A 13,536-nucleotide genomic window follows, 5' to 3' on the forward strand; every position below is an offset into this window, starting at 1 on the left:
TGTAGATGCAAAGCCCGTCCTCACTCTACTCTTTACTCTAAAAGAAGCGCCAGATGGAATCTGGCCCTTTGGTGCTCTTGAACCGACTATACGCTCTGCACACCGGCCACAACACCAGCATCGTGACGGCATAAAACCCAAAATACCCAAACAAATTATCAACCCCCCTCGTCTTCTCAGGATCCATCGGGTCGGCGACGCCCGTCTCGCGCCCCCATGCCGCCACGACGAGCGTCCCCGCCCCGAACAAAACCACCATGTGCACAATGTAAAAGAACAGCGCGCTCGTTCCGAAATCCAGCAGCATGCCGAAGCGCCTCGCCACCCGCGGCGGAACAGCAGTGAACAGCGCGAGAAGAAGCAGGTTCCCCGCCATGGTGAGCGCGAAAAAGGCCACGTCGGGCGGATACTTGACCACGTACAAGAAGGACGCGGCCGAGGCCAGGTACTGGTTCTGGCCGGGACGGCGCTGCTGGTCGGGCGTCTGCAGGCACCGCTCGGACAGGTTGCCCAGATGGAGGACGCGCGTGAGCACGAAGAGGATGGAGAAGCACACGACCCCAAGAACGTGCCCGAGGACAAGGGCCCGGCGCGTCCACGGGCGTGCCGTCGTGACGCGCGCGTAGAGCATGCCGAGCAGCGCAAACGAGAGCCACGCCAGCGGCGGAAAGCCCGACACCACGCGCGACTGCACGTCCATCATGACCCAGAACCAGACGCGAAGCAATGGGCTCGACGGACTGGAGCGTGTCGAAACGTCCTCTCTGCTGGGGGCGCAGACGCCGCCGTCGTCGCTGAGCCAGATGTTCCAGAAGATGGTGACCAGGCTCAATACCGCCAACAAGACGTTGTGAATACTCCACGATAGATGGGCGCACCTCTCCGCAGTCGCCCGTGTATCGTCCCGCGCCCGGAGCAAGGGCCGTGTGACGCCGTCATCATCCGCCGCCAACTCGTCGTCGTCTGTCCAGCCTTTTCCCACCCGTGCCATCGCCAGCGTCAGCCAACCCTCGGTCCTGTCCATGGCCAGCCACAGCAGCCCAGCGAGCAAGTAGTCCACGGCCAGCGAGAACAGCACCCCGTTCAGAAACCACACCCGGCCGCCCGTCATGACGAGCCCAAAGACGGCCGTAACGGCGGTCAGAACCGCGCACCGCACCGCAAAGTAGCGCGCCAGCCGCGCTGCCGACCATCCCAGCCTCGTGCGTGACCTGCCCAGGTACACGACGCCCATACCGAGGAGGAACGTGAATCCCGCGCCGCACAGGTGCGTCAGGGTGCGCACCGCGTACGCCGCCGTCGTGTTCCAACGCAGCACCGCTTGCCCGTCTGCCTCGGCGACTCGACCCGTCCCATGCTCCCACGTGTGTAGCGCGAGGGCCGCGTGGTCCAGGGCCATGACCATCATGAGCAGCCCGCGCAGCAGGTCCGGTGCCAGGACGCGGGCGCCGGCCGGTTTCGTCGGCGGTCTTGTGTCTGACGCTCGCGACGAGGCTGTATTGTATCCAGGGAACGAGTTGTACCCGTGGTCATTTCCGCTGCCGTCTCTCTTCGGGGTTACATTGCAAGGGGTGCGCGGTCGATCCGGCGGCTCCCGAGAACCGTCTTGGCCTGCCATGGGTGCTGCGGCACCGCTCAAGTTTATGCAAACTTCCGACGGGGATTAGGGTTGTAGGCGTAGAGAAGTTGACAAACCCATCCGGACAGGGTCGTATATAGACGTAGAGACGCTTTGCACACAAACGACGAGTGTTTCCGCCATTGTTTCTACACGGGACGTCTGCCGCTTTAAGCGTCTTTAGCCCGCGGATGAATGCAATTACTAGTTGCATGGCGGGAATTCCGCCCAAACTCCGCAAGGTGTTGACGGCTTGAACAACCAACCAAACAAGCTGGACATGGAACCACTTAGCGACGCCTCCGCCAGGCTTTGATGCCCGCTAACGTTGGGGTGGCCGGGCTGTCGGGTCGTCGGCAAGAACAACGTGGTTTACGCTTGGTAATCTGTTCAAATCTGACGGGCCCGAAGTCTCCGGCGGTCTTTGATGTCCCGTCCACGGGTGGTTGTGATGCGGCGGAGTTTACCTAGCCTGGGCTAATTGCTTCCATGTTTCTTACCGTCGCAAGCCGTACGTGTGCCGTCCCAGATTCACATGTAGCGTCACATTCTTTCGTTACCACGACGAAGGTGCGTCCAGATATGAACCAGGACACCATACTGAACAATGCATCATGAATAGCCGTGACCATTGCGCATGACTCGCGTCTCCCCTCTTGTACATCGTGATGCAGCGTGCATCCTGTCCCTCCACGACTTCTTAGCCCTCTCCAACAACTCCTTGGAGCTCAAAACGTCCACCGCCACGCCGGCCAACCCCTTGCCAACCCTCACGGCATTCTCATAGGCATCTCTGGTTCTCGCCGCCTCGGCAAACTCGGGATTGTGTGGCCCTTGCCCTCCCGGGCCGGGTGTTATGAAAAACGCAGCACTCAAGCTGGGCATCGCGTAGCTCACGTCGCCCTGATCCGTGCTCGCCAACGTCGTGCCCCTAGCTTCGTCCAATTCTGCGTTTTCCAAAATCTTGTGCTCCGGGCGCAACGCGTTGAAATACCGCGTGAATGACTGCGCCAGCTCCTCGTTCGGGACGTGGTCTTTGTACGCGCCGCCCCTTGTGAGAACCATTCTCGCACCGGTTGCCGTGGCCCCTGCTTCGAAACAAGCATACACTTTCGCCCTGAGCTCCTCAAGGCGGGCCTGTGAACTGGCCCTCACGGCGAAATGTCCACAGGCGTACGCGGGAATAATGTTGGTTGCCACGCCGCCGTGAGCAATGTACCCTTGAATAATGTCCCCAGGCATGTTTTGCTGACGGAGCATCGATACGTTATTGTATGCGGATACGAGTGCGTCTAGGGCGTTGATGCCAAGCCACGGATTGGCAGCGGCATGTGCTTCTCGGCCGTAGTATTCCACTTTGAACCGCTCAATGGCCGTGGTGCGCATGCGCGCAGCGTCAGGCACAATGCCAGGGTGCGATATGAGACTGATGTCGACCCCATGGTCCGAGTATGCGCCCGCCTCCAGGAGACGAATCTTGCCGCCTTCGCCTACATGAGAAATATGTGAGGAGGCATGTCCGGCCTTGTTCACCGAGGGATATGCGTACCTTCTTCTGCGGGAGTTCCAAAGAGAACAATCTTGCCTGGTATTCCCTCGTCCTTGATTACTTGCGCGGCTGCAACTGCGCCGATTACCGAGGCGGTGGCAATTAGGTTGTGCCCGCATGCGTGCCCGATTCCAGGTAGGGAGTCTGAATCTCAGGGTCAGCAAGCACACGACCAAGATTGCGAGATGAACGTGCCCATTTCTGCGTTGAACGACACAACGGCGCCCTTGGCACCGCTGTCAAATACCGCAACCCATGCTGTCTTCAGCCCGTATGCTGAAGGTGTTACTTTCCACCCTGGCTGTCGCCTCATAAACGACGTTAGAGCTTCATGGGCAATGTATTCCTTGTATCCCAGTTCGGGGTTGTCATGAATCTTGATGTTGATGGGCCAAAATTCTTTGCCGACTTCAGCAGCGGCTTCACTGATGGCTTTCAGGAGCTTTGGTTCCGTCGCCGGACAAATGCATTGGTCTGCGTCGGTAGAAATGACGACGAACCCGTCAACTTCATGCTCGGCAAAGCTGGCCATGTTGCTCACCGGGGTGGATTTGGCCAACCAGACTATTCTGTATTCTGTGTGAGATGCTCCGTGGACCATGGGGAGAAAAGTAGTTGGTCTGGTATCAATGTCTCACCTGGCGGCGCTATCCTCGGACGGATAAATCTCCGCCCGGATGTGCGTTCATACTTTGCGGCTGATTGATGGTGCGAGATAAGAGGGCACTGGACGACGAGTGGCAGAGTTGAGGCGGTTGCCGCAAAGGCCTTGGCACATGTATCAGTACCTCGGTACATAGACAAGGTCTGGTAGATGCGCAAGGCTGTCAATTGTCACCATGCAGCCGCTTCCCTGTTGGCTTCAGGCTGAGCCAGCACTTGGCATTGCCCCATGGCGTCGAGTCATGCACAGATTGACAGGCTAGCTGCAGTTAGGGCTGCAGCACGATGCAGCCAAATATCGGGGTCGTACTCTATCTGCGACGCCTGGACTCGGCAGTTGAGCGCCATTGTCGTGCAACCGATAATCGATTTCGAGAAGCCGTTCAGCCGTGAATCAAGGCACCGGGTGTGGAACTCAATTGGCGAAACTGCACATCCCCGCCTGCAAAATGCGCACACGTGATGTAGCCAAATCGGTAGTGGTGCATATAGGCGACGACGGCCAGATGGAAGGAGCGGCTGGGGCGACGGCAAGGAAACCAGCAGGCGCCAAAGGGCGTTGTTGACCCTCAATTCGATGTCTGTGCTGCCCAGGTCCCTACTCCCTTCAATGTTGAGCCACCAGACACATGCAGCCAGCGGCTCCACAGGTCAGCGGCAGATTCAATGTTCCTCGGACGTGCGACCGCCGACCACAAGATCTGGTTCGGCACCCTAAGCCGCTGCTCCTCATCGACCCTCTCCGATTGCATCGAGATTGTGCCGTGGCAGTTGTCGTTGAATGAAGCTGTCTGCTTCGCGCGCCAGCCAGGGCGCCGACGGCCATTGATTCAACCCCGATCTTGACGTCGGCCTGGGGTTATTAGACCACGAACCAAGGAATTCGCATCCACAGCTTCATCATGGTTCAAAAAGCCATCACGCCTCCGGACAGCTCGTCCAGCGAGTGTCACGGATCGTCGCCCGAGGCAAAAAACGCCGTCAAAGCAGCCGCGCCATCGAGTCGTCGCGGCCATTTCAAGTCGCGATTGGGCTGTTTCAGTTGTAAGCGAAGGAGGGTCAAATGCAACGAGCTTCGCCCAGAATGTTCGCCATGTCGTCGACTGGGCTTGATATGCGAATATCCCGCTCCTCAATCATCATCTACGCCGCGGACAGCGGTCCGACCCAACCCTTCGGCCCTGAATCTTGAAGACCTGCGCTTCTACCACCAATTCCTTACCGCCGGATTTCCAACGCTGCCTCTGAGGGGAGGGGAGGTCTGGGCGGAATGCGCTGCCATGTCATACAGCGTAAGTGGTGGCCAACCGTGACACATTTGTTATTCATCAAACAGGCTCTTTCCCTTTTGCTGGTGAACCGCATTCTAATTCTTCCCTGTTAGTCCGAATGCCTTGCACATGCCATCCTCGGACTCGGAGCATCGCATCTGTCAAGGAACTGCAACGTCAACTACGAGGCGCAAGCCTTGCAGCATCGCGTCGCGGCCATCAAATTGGTCAATGAGCAATTAGACAAGCCGCCCCAAAAGCCAATTGATGCCGATATCCTGTTCGCCACTCTCATTTGCCTCCTCACCCAGTCCTCCTTGATGTCAGACAACATGGTCGACTACTTGACCATGACGAGGGGAGGCAACCTCGTTGCCACCACCATCATTCCTGACTTTAATGCGTCTATTTTCAAGAAATTCAGCCCCGAGGGCCACGTCATGTCGTTGGGCGAGATGGTGGAAGAGCAGCCAAAAGACTTGGCCTTGATTGAAGCTTTCAGGGCTTCTGTTTTAGGCATGGAGCCTATTTGCCAAACCAAGAACGAAACAAAATACCTCGAGGCTTTGGTCGCCTGTATAGATGCTCTGAAAACCTCGTCACACTCTGGTAAAGAATTTGCTCCATCCAAGTCTCCCCGGGGATGCTAATACGTATTTAGCTTGGTTGCATTTTGTCCCCCTCTTCATGATGCCATCGACATTCGACAACCAAGAGTTTCTCGCCTTTGTGAATCCAGAAAACTATACCGGAAAATTGTTGCTCATCCACATGTTTCTGCTTGACTATGTGCTCGGTCGATTTTGTCTTTCACTCAAGGAGGAGCCCAAATGCCCGGGTCGAAAGCTGACCATTCTTTCGTGGACGAGGGGCCTGGCAAAATCGCTCCCGGAACAGTACCGACGCCATATTGAATGGCCACTGCAGTACTGTGGGGAATTGGAGAGCCAAGATTCGCGCTATCTGCTGAGTCCGTGATGCGCCGTGTTCAACCGCAGCGTCAATGCTGCGCCTCGGGAAGCCGCCATATCCAGCTAGACGGGGCTCTTCCTATCGAACCAGTTGGTCGATAGGTCTAGTTGCGAAGGACAAGGGACTTGACTATGTGATATGCCTGATCCTGGTGTTCATGGGCACGCCTGCCTACTTCCTCAGCAAGCTGTCATGGGGGCAACACACGTGTCGACTGTAGTCCTTTACCAAGAAGCAGCTATAGCAGCCGCAAATACTGCCGATAAGTCTGGGGAGTTTGCGCTTCCTGATTCGCAAAGCTTGCGAAGTCTGGCCACGGAAGAAAGGGAAAACTCGGAGTGGTGGGGCTTTGCTGGGTGGTCCCTCAGTAACGCGTGGTCGCAAAGATTTGACGCGTCAAGATGGCGCAACTTTGATGACCAAGCAGTTTCAGTGTAACAATTAAAAGATATGTCTAGTTATATACTAGTTCATAGCTCTGGTTGATTATAGTGTGTTTTCCTCGTGTTGGCGCTGTTGGTACTAAATTTATGTTGGTCATTGGTCGTTGGACTACCGCAGACATGACTGCTACGTGCGCCGGGCGCATGATAAGATGCAGCTTCTAGGAAATTAAAGCAAAGCGAGAGGTAGCCATTATGCGTACAAAACTCGAGTATTACCGATTACAACACGTAGCAAAATAAAATAGAAGCTCCAAAGTCCTCCAATACACCCTTTGCATGGAGCAGCGGCTCCAGGGTTTAAAACAATCACATACAAAGCCTTACCCTAAAGGCCGCACATCACCCACGTGTTTGTGCTAGAATTGCGCGATTAGGCAAGCATCACAGAATATAAGAGGTTAATTGAAACATAGTAAACAGGGGAAGCACTGATTTATATTGAAACAGCCCCCCGGTGCCTGTTCTAATGCTCCTTAAGCACCTCCAACAGTGGCGCCATCATTATAATCTTGTTTAGTGCTGCCGGTTTCAACAATCAATCATCACGTGATTGAAACAGGATTTTCATCCTACCTGGTCTGGTGGTCTAGTGGTATGATTCTCGCTTAGGGATAACCCTGATGCATAGCTTGCGAGAGGTCCCGGGTTCAATCCCCGGCCAGACCCATTCTTTTTGAACTTTCTCGTTCTGGTCAAATGCTATGCGAACTGGAAAGATGGATATTTTTTGCTGTGGAAGCGACGGTGAAGAATGCCCCGGGCACTAAGCCTGGATTGCTTTACAGACTTATAACCTATAAGTGTATATTTTTTTTTATTTTTTTTACCATGGTATACAGCTATTTGAAGCTTGGCCTATCAGTCTGAGTTCCTGCCTGTGCCACGAGAGTTTTGTGTGACAAGGGCTAAAATCTTGCAGCAACGTAACTCAATTCATCTATCAACAGCCTTCGGTATTAAAGGTCCTTGATTTTCTTCAAGACCTAGTTGACCCCAAATGGCTCCTATCTATTGTCGGTAAAGTCGTTCGTTGCAAATTGGCTGCCCCGCTCCACCGCCGTAGCCGTTTTACACGCATGATGAGTCTTGGTCCTCGTTTTCGTAACGACTCCGTCTCTCCTAAGCTTGTGTCTACACGAACAAAAGACGCTAATATGCTAAAGGATGCGTTCGTTGTCTAACCTTTGGTGTCTTCTGCGATCATGGCAAAACTATTTTATTCTGAAGCTGTATAACCTTGTATTTCGCAATAACGATCGACGTGCGGAAACCCCATTTGCGAGCTTGGCAGAGCTGGAAAGATTACCAGCTGCAGCGTTCCCTGGCTCGACGGCGATATTATTCCGGCCCCGACGAGGCATCATACTAAAAGCTGCCGTTCAGATTGGTGAAGATCAAGTCATTGCCAAGCGACAGAATGTTGACAGTTACTTCAGCATTGAGGAGCAAGTTCTTCGAAGGCTTGGCCCGCATCCGAGGATCATTAGGTACAGTGAAAGCTCGTTGTACTCTTACTGTCAAACCCATGCATACTTTCTTACACGATTGAAGATTCTTAGGTCCCCATCCTAGTGGTCTCCTCTTGGTTGAAGCAAGCCATGGGAATCTCCAGTGCTATCTACATGAACACAATGCTTCGATTCCATCCTGTCTCCGTCAGAAATGGTTCATCCAGGCCGTCAAATCTATCGCTTTTATCCACAGCCGAGGAGTTATACACAGTGACTTGCGACCCGAGAACTTCCTCGTTCACGGTACTGCTCCGATTTCGTTTGACTTATGGCTTTGTGACTTCGGCGGTTCCACATGCGAAGAGCTTGCGCTCTCCGCCAAGAAACTTCCAGACTCTGGGTTTTTTAATCCGAAGCTACCGTGGGAACCAACCTTTACGGTTGATATATTCAGCCTCGGATCCGTCCTGTATGCCATCGTCAAAGGACACTGGCCGTTCCGCACAGGTACAGGACCTTTTACCTCCATAGAGGAAATGGACGAGTGCGAAGCGAGTGTGGACGCTTGCTTTGCAAGCGGAAAATTCCCCAGCGTTGAGGGACTGTTTGGAGGGGATATAATACTGGGCTGTTGGGATGGAACGTTCTCGAAGGCTTCAGAAATCATGGCCGCCGTTAACAAACTGGAGTTTTAACTGGCGGGACGCGACAATCAAATATTGTTGTAAAACTATTTAATAGAGCTAATGACACTAATGCCATTAATCAAGCGTCCTAATGAGGAGATGTACGTGCTCCTGTCTACGTCTGCGCTCATTGTAAACTTGAACTAAAAGGCGTGGATCATGCCATCGTTTTGGTCGAAATATTCCCTGGCATCATGGCGGAAGCAAAGTTCGACCAAGAATGGCAGCCTGTCTTGTGAGGACTGACCTGTTGCCATTTCTGAAGCTGCCACTGGATGGCATCGACTTTCTATTGCTGTATCAAACACGACGAGTTTCGCTACTGTAGATGTACCCAAGGGCAAAGTGTTGATTGAAGTAGGAAAGGCAAAGGACATGAGGATACTGTACATGTCGATTTGTTTCTTTGGCTTGTATTTGGCATGTTCCCGGCCAGGTGGAGTTCTTCACGTTGCAGCTGTAGGTCGTACACTCACGACTTTACAGGGTTGGTCTTGCATATACTTTTAGAATAACAAACCCAAGTATCAATTAAAAGAGCGTCTAGCATCATTCAGCAAATTCTAAAAGCTTTGAAACTTGGTATCGGAACTCTTTCACGCGTGGAACATCCCACAAACTTGGGAAAGATGATATACTTTGAAATAGCATTTCTGCTTCGTAGAATGTTGCACCGTATTTATAGAGAGTCCGACTTGGTCATTGCTATTTTAGATGGTTAAAATAAATCACTTGGCACCAAGTTACATATGTAGGTTTATTCTAATGCGGGAACTAGAATGAAGTAACTCCCCGAGCGCGACAAGAGTGAGAATATGCAAGGCCATGGACAGCATACGCTAGCGCACTGCATTCTAAAAAAACACAAAGGGAGAATTCAATTAGCCTGGTGCTGATGTATTGTAAAACTCGCAATACCATGTCCACACATGAAAGCTAAGCTTCGCAAGTTGGCCTCCAAAAGCGGCATCCCAACCTCCAAAAAATACCGTCGTGTCCGCCCGAACTCGAGGCACATTTGTGGTGAACCTGGACCTTGTCTGTAAAGTTACAACTTTGCCTTTTCACTCACACAGAACTTGAGGGCTTCCCCTTCCACCTTTCCCTGCTTCTTGCACGTACACTCGGCCAGGCTGTAGAAATTAGAGCTGAGCGTTCCCAGCTCAGCCTGGCATTGTGCCGCGAATTCTTCGCACTCCTCTTGCCGGTAGTAGTCAAGGCAAACCTGCACCTTTTCTACACAGTTGAGAAAATTCTCAATCTTCTCACTTGCAGCGAAGCGGGCAGCGCACCGGTTTCCTGCCTTCATACACGCCGGCGAGTTGCCAGAGGCGTCGCACTTCTCCTTTAGAAGCTGTGTGTTGTACTCGGCAGAACCCGGCTGCGGCTTGGGTTTCGGCTTGGCAGCTTCCTCCCTTTGCTGCTGTAGTACCTTTTGAAGTTTATCAAGTATAGCTCTCTACGCATCCTCCTCGACGTGATTGTTGTCGTAGTCTTGACGTGTAAGCAGCTGAGGTGAGGGCTTCTCATGCTCGATATAGATTTGTAGGGCTGAGATCATTGTTCCAGTGCGGCCATGGCCGAAGCCGCACCAGACGAGGGTACCTGGTCGATGCTTTTTGAACCCTTCATAACCTTTTTGGAAGTCTTCAAGCGTTGGGGTACCAAAATCCACAATAGGTAGTGGCGTGTAGGCGATGCCGACGTTCTGGAGAGCAGTTGTAATGTTCTCATTATTTGCCTCGTGATTAAGACTAATTACGTGCGTTATTTCCTGCTTGAAGAAATTTGATTGAGTCTGCAGTCAGGTTCTGGTCCGAGTCCTTCCAGACATAGTTAGGCGCCGAGGAACGACTAAGCCCATCGCCATCACGGACGTGCTCCGTCACATATTCGAATCGCTGGAACCCGGCATTTGACGCGATTTTTTCTGAGAAAATAAGTTGATGAGCTTAATGAGCAAAATTGAATCGAGACATACCCAACTCATTAGCGGATTCGCCAGCTGGGAGTGACTGAACCGCAACAGCAGCCCCGAGGAGCGTCACGAGCGACTTGAGAAACATGTTTGAAGTCTTGTTGATATCAGTGCCTGGAAGAGAAATTGTTCTCATGAGAAGATTGGTTTATATATATGTCCATGATGAGGTTTCACACATTTAATTTATATTGATTCTTTCAACCCAGATTATTGGCTTATCAAATCATGAGGTATAGAGTCAAATGACAGGCTTGGCGGATATCCGCTCCCGCATAATGTATCCAGATAGTTTTTCCTCAAGACGCGCAATTGTCGCTTGGCGTTGGCATGGACACGGAGGACCCGAATCTGAGTCAATGGAATCATTATTCAACGTTTATGCAGAATCGTTCTACTCTCTGCTTTGACCACGTTATTTGGTACTCGCCAAGCTTGTACCATGTCATACAAAAAGAACGCCTCTCTTTGCGGAGCAATAAAGATGGTGCTGGACACCAAAATAGCCACTTTTCCGACTTGCCCAGTTCAACACCCTGTACGTCAACCAGCTCGTCCTCGTTGGACTAGTTGCTATTGAGGCTCGCATTCAGGAAGCCCCTCGACACATTAATGGTTTTCCCGATGCGAAGGTAGCCATAGGTGTCGAATGGTCAGATAGGTTAACGTAGCGGCCCTTTAGGGCGAAACCCTCCGACATGGAGCGTAATAAACTGACCAGTACTGCTGCCAGGGAAACCGAGGCTGCTGGACGGAAAATATACATACGTGGATGACGAGTCAGGCTTCAAAGAAACCCCTGGCACGTTTGGGCGTACGCCTCGCAATCATGGCTGCCTTCCTCTCGACCTGTTGTTCCCGTAGCCTTTATTTCTCGCTTCTATGCCTTGCAGAGCCCCCTATAAAACTTCGAAACTTACTTATGGAGGTCACGCGGCAGTATGGGTCAGTACGAGTCAGCACGGGTTATTATGGCCGTGCTTGTTCGTCCTGTGTCTTGTTACGGGCATCGGAGACAATGACACGACGAACTTCATACAAGGACCATGAAATCCGCTTGGTGGGTTCTGTCAATGCTGCCTCAGCTTATTGACATTTTACTCTCCACACATGTTACGCGTATTGTCGTCGACTACACCCGGTAATATAATGGGGGGATAAAAGTGACGATCCAAAACCCCACATTGTCACGAATCGCGTCAATCTGACATCTGCCTTGATTGTAATTTTCTCTGTCAATATGACCCCTACAGACTCAAGACTTGAATATACTCCTTATAAGCGTACGAGGTTATATGAGGCACTTTGTAGGCAATTCGTGCAACAGTATCGCAAATGATGAGGGCGTTCCTCAGGGGTCTATATCCGGCATTACTCGAGACTAGGTGGAGCTGTGGTTTAGTTTGCCAAGAGGCACGGAGCTATAATATAATATGCATGCATGTGGCTATCAATCAAATTTAGCTAGATAACTCATATCCACACGTTTCAGTGTATCTATATGTAAAATTATAGTAATAAGACAGCCTGAATAAACGCGTCAAGTAATATTAATACGGGTATGAAAGTAATACAAATAAAGCCGAATCTGCTTCCCACGTGTTACAGTATAAAAATACACGGAGGGGTATAGTAACGAGAACATAGCCGTATTATATAGCTAGGGCCGCTAAGATATAACTACCTCTTGGCATGTTAAATTATTGACAGCTCCGAATAGACGTTTGAGATATCGATCATCACTTTTGTCCAGGCACTGTAGGCAAAAAGGCACGGATAGCAGCGTGTTACCCCTTACACACGTGTTGCAACTCGCCTCGCTATGTGCTCGCTGAAGGGTATTAATATATTGAGGCGAGTTAAAACCAGGTTCAACATAGAAGGCTTGGAGCAAAAGGGCTTAATTCAATAATAATCTCGAAGGATCTCTAAGGTCTTGAGTTGCTACGAGGGAAGTAGAGAAAGGTGACCGCCTTATATACATAAAAGGAACGCCTAGGCCTAGGGCTTTTACCTAGGCACGTGTTCTAACTGTGTAACTAATAAGTCCTGTATCGGCGAAGCCCCTTTGTTGGGCTTCACGATCTGTTGGGCCTTTTCCGTGTAACAAGTGCCTATACTGTCAGGACAACCAGGCTCAACTGTCTCCGTGACTTACTACCCTTAGGAATGGCGGAAGCGGGAACTCTAGCCTTTCGATATAACGCCAACATTCTTCATGGGGCGTCAATCGCGGGTGGGCAAGAACAGGCAAAAAATCTGTTAAGCCACTTGATTTCGAGACAAAAGGTCAGCCGGTGCCGAAATATCTGCGGGGTGTTTTGTTAACGCTAATATAGCACTGCTACGTAGGAATACAACGTGCGACCAATGCTTTTCATCGCCCATAGTCTTGGCGGTGTTATTGTAAAGGAAGCACTTGCAAAAAGGAGGGCAAGGATGAAGGAACAAGATTGAGGCCCACCGAACAAGGTCAAACGGCTATAGCATCTATCCATGGCCAGGATAATTAGACTTATATTGCGCAGAATGCTGAAAAGTTCAAGGCCGAACAGGATAATAAGAGATTGGATGATGACGAGGGCTAGTGGAACTGCTGCGTGTTTCTATAATTTGGGAAAATCTGCTTGACGCCAAGAAGCCACCTGGCTCTAACTTGACTATCATTAGGGTGGCATATAAAAGTCAACAAGGAAGTGTGATATAATTAAGAGTACTAGACTGTCATTGCGAATGCCTCATATAGCAATTTATCATTTTATGGGACGACCACGTTGCTGTCACGGGCATGAGAAGTCAGAGACTGACTGGACAAGGGCTGAAGGCTTAGAGTATCATGACTTGATTCATGTGACAGCCTTCGGTATTAAAGGCCCTTGGTTTTCCTTAAGGCCTCGTTGAC

General features: G+C 51.4%; 5 protein-coding genes and 1 non-coding gene across 6 annotated transcripts; 3 read left to right on the forward strand and 3 right to left on the reverse strand.

The window, feature by feature from the left end:
* Positions 1-37: 37 nt before the first annotated feature.
* On the reverse strand, positions 38-1,618 carry G6M90_00g111300 (uncharacterized protein; the record flags this gene model as incomplete). Its single annotated transcript, XM_066131827.1, has 1 exon — positions 38-1,618. The coding sequence occupies one exon, from the start codon at positions 1,616-1,618 to the stop codon at positions 38-40; it is 1,581 nt and encodes a 526-aa protein (XP_065987928.1).
* Positions 1,619-2,230: 612 nt separating this feature from the next.
* Pm20d2_2 (Peptidase M20 domain-containing protein 2) lies at positions 2,231-3,699 on the reverse strand (the record flags this gene model as incomplete). Its single annotated transcript, XM_066131828.1, has 3 exons — positions 2,231-3,108; positions 3,168-3,311; positions 3,363-3,699. The coding sequence occupies 3 exons, from the start codon at positions 3,697-3,699 to the stop codon at positions 2,231-2,233; spliced, it is 1,359 nt and encodes a 452-aa protein (XP_065987816.1).
* Positions 3,700-4,732: 1,033 nt separating this feature from the next.
* Positions 4,733-6,079, forward strand: G6M90_00g111320 (uncharacterized protein; the record flags this gene model as incomplete). The annotated part of the gene is made up of 3 exons (XM_014688246.2): positions 4,733-5,122; positions 5,215-5,710; positions 5,763-6,079. 3 exons carry the CDS (start codon positions 4,733-4,735, stop codon positions 6,077-6,079), a joined length of 1,203 nt encoding a protein of 400 aa, XP_014543732.2.
* Positions 6,080-7,094: 1,015 nt separating this feature from the next.
* Positions 7,095-7,185, forward strand: G6M90_tRNA00000118. The gene has a single exon. It is a non-coding gene; the product is annotated as a tRNA-Pro (tRNA).
* Positions 7,186-7,936: 751 nt separating this feature from the next.
* On the forward strand, positions 7,937-8,665 carry cmk-1 (Calcium/calmodulin-dependent protein kinase type 1; the record flags this gene model as incomplete). The annotated part of the gene is made up of 2 exons (XM_014688245.1): positions 7,937-8,006; positions 8,079-8,665. The coding sequence occupies 2 exons, from the start codon at positions 7,937-7,939 to the stop codon at positions 8,663-8,665; spliced, it is 657 nt and encodes a 218-aa protein (XP_014543731.1).
* A 1,039-nt stretch (positions 8,666-9,704) lies between these two features.
* G6M90_00g111340 (uncharacterized protein) lies at positions 9,705-10,770 on the reverse strand (the record flags this gene model as incomplete). The annotated part of the gene is made up of 4 exons (XM_066131829.1): positions 9,705-10,071; positions 10,120-10,364; positions 10,423-10,586; positions 10,638-10,770. The coding sequence occupies 4 exons, from the start codon at positions 10,768-10,770 to the stop codon at positions 9,705-9,707; spliced, it is 909 nt and encodes a 302-aa protein (XP_065987944.1).
* Between the last annotated feature and the right edge of the window lie 2,766 nt (positions 10,771-13,536).

This window comes from Metarhizium brunneum, chromosome 7 (genome assembly GCF_013426205.1).
Source record: "Metarhizium brunneum chromosome 7, complete sequence".
In the NCBI taxonomy this organism is placed as follows: domain Eukaryota; kingdom Fungi; phylum Ascomycota; class Sordariomycetes; order Hypocreales; family Clavicipitaceae; genus Metarhizium; species Metarhizium brunneum.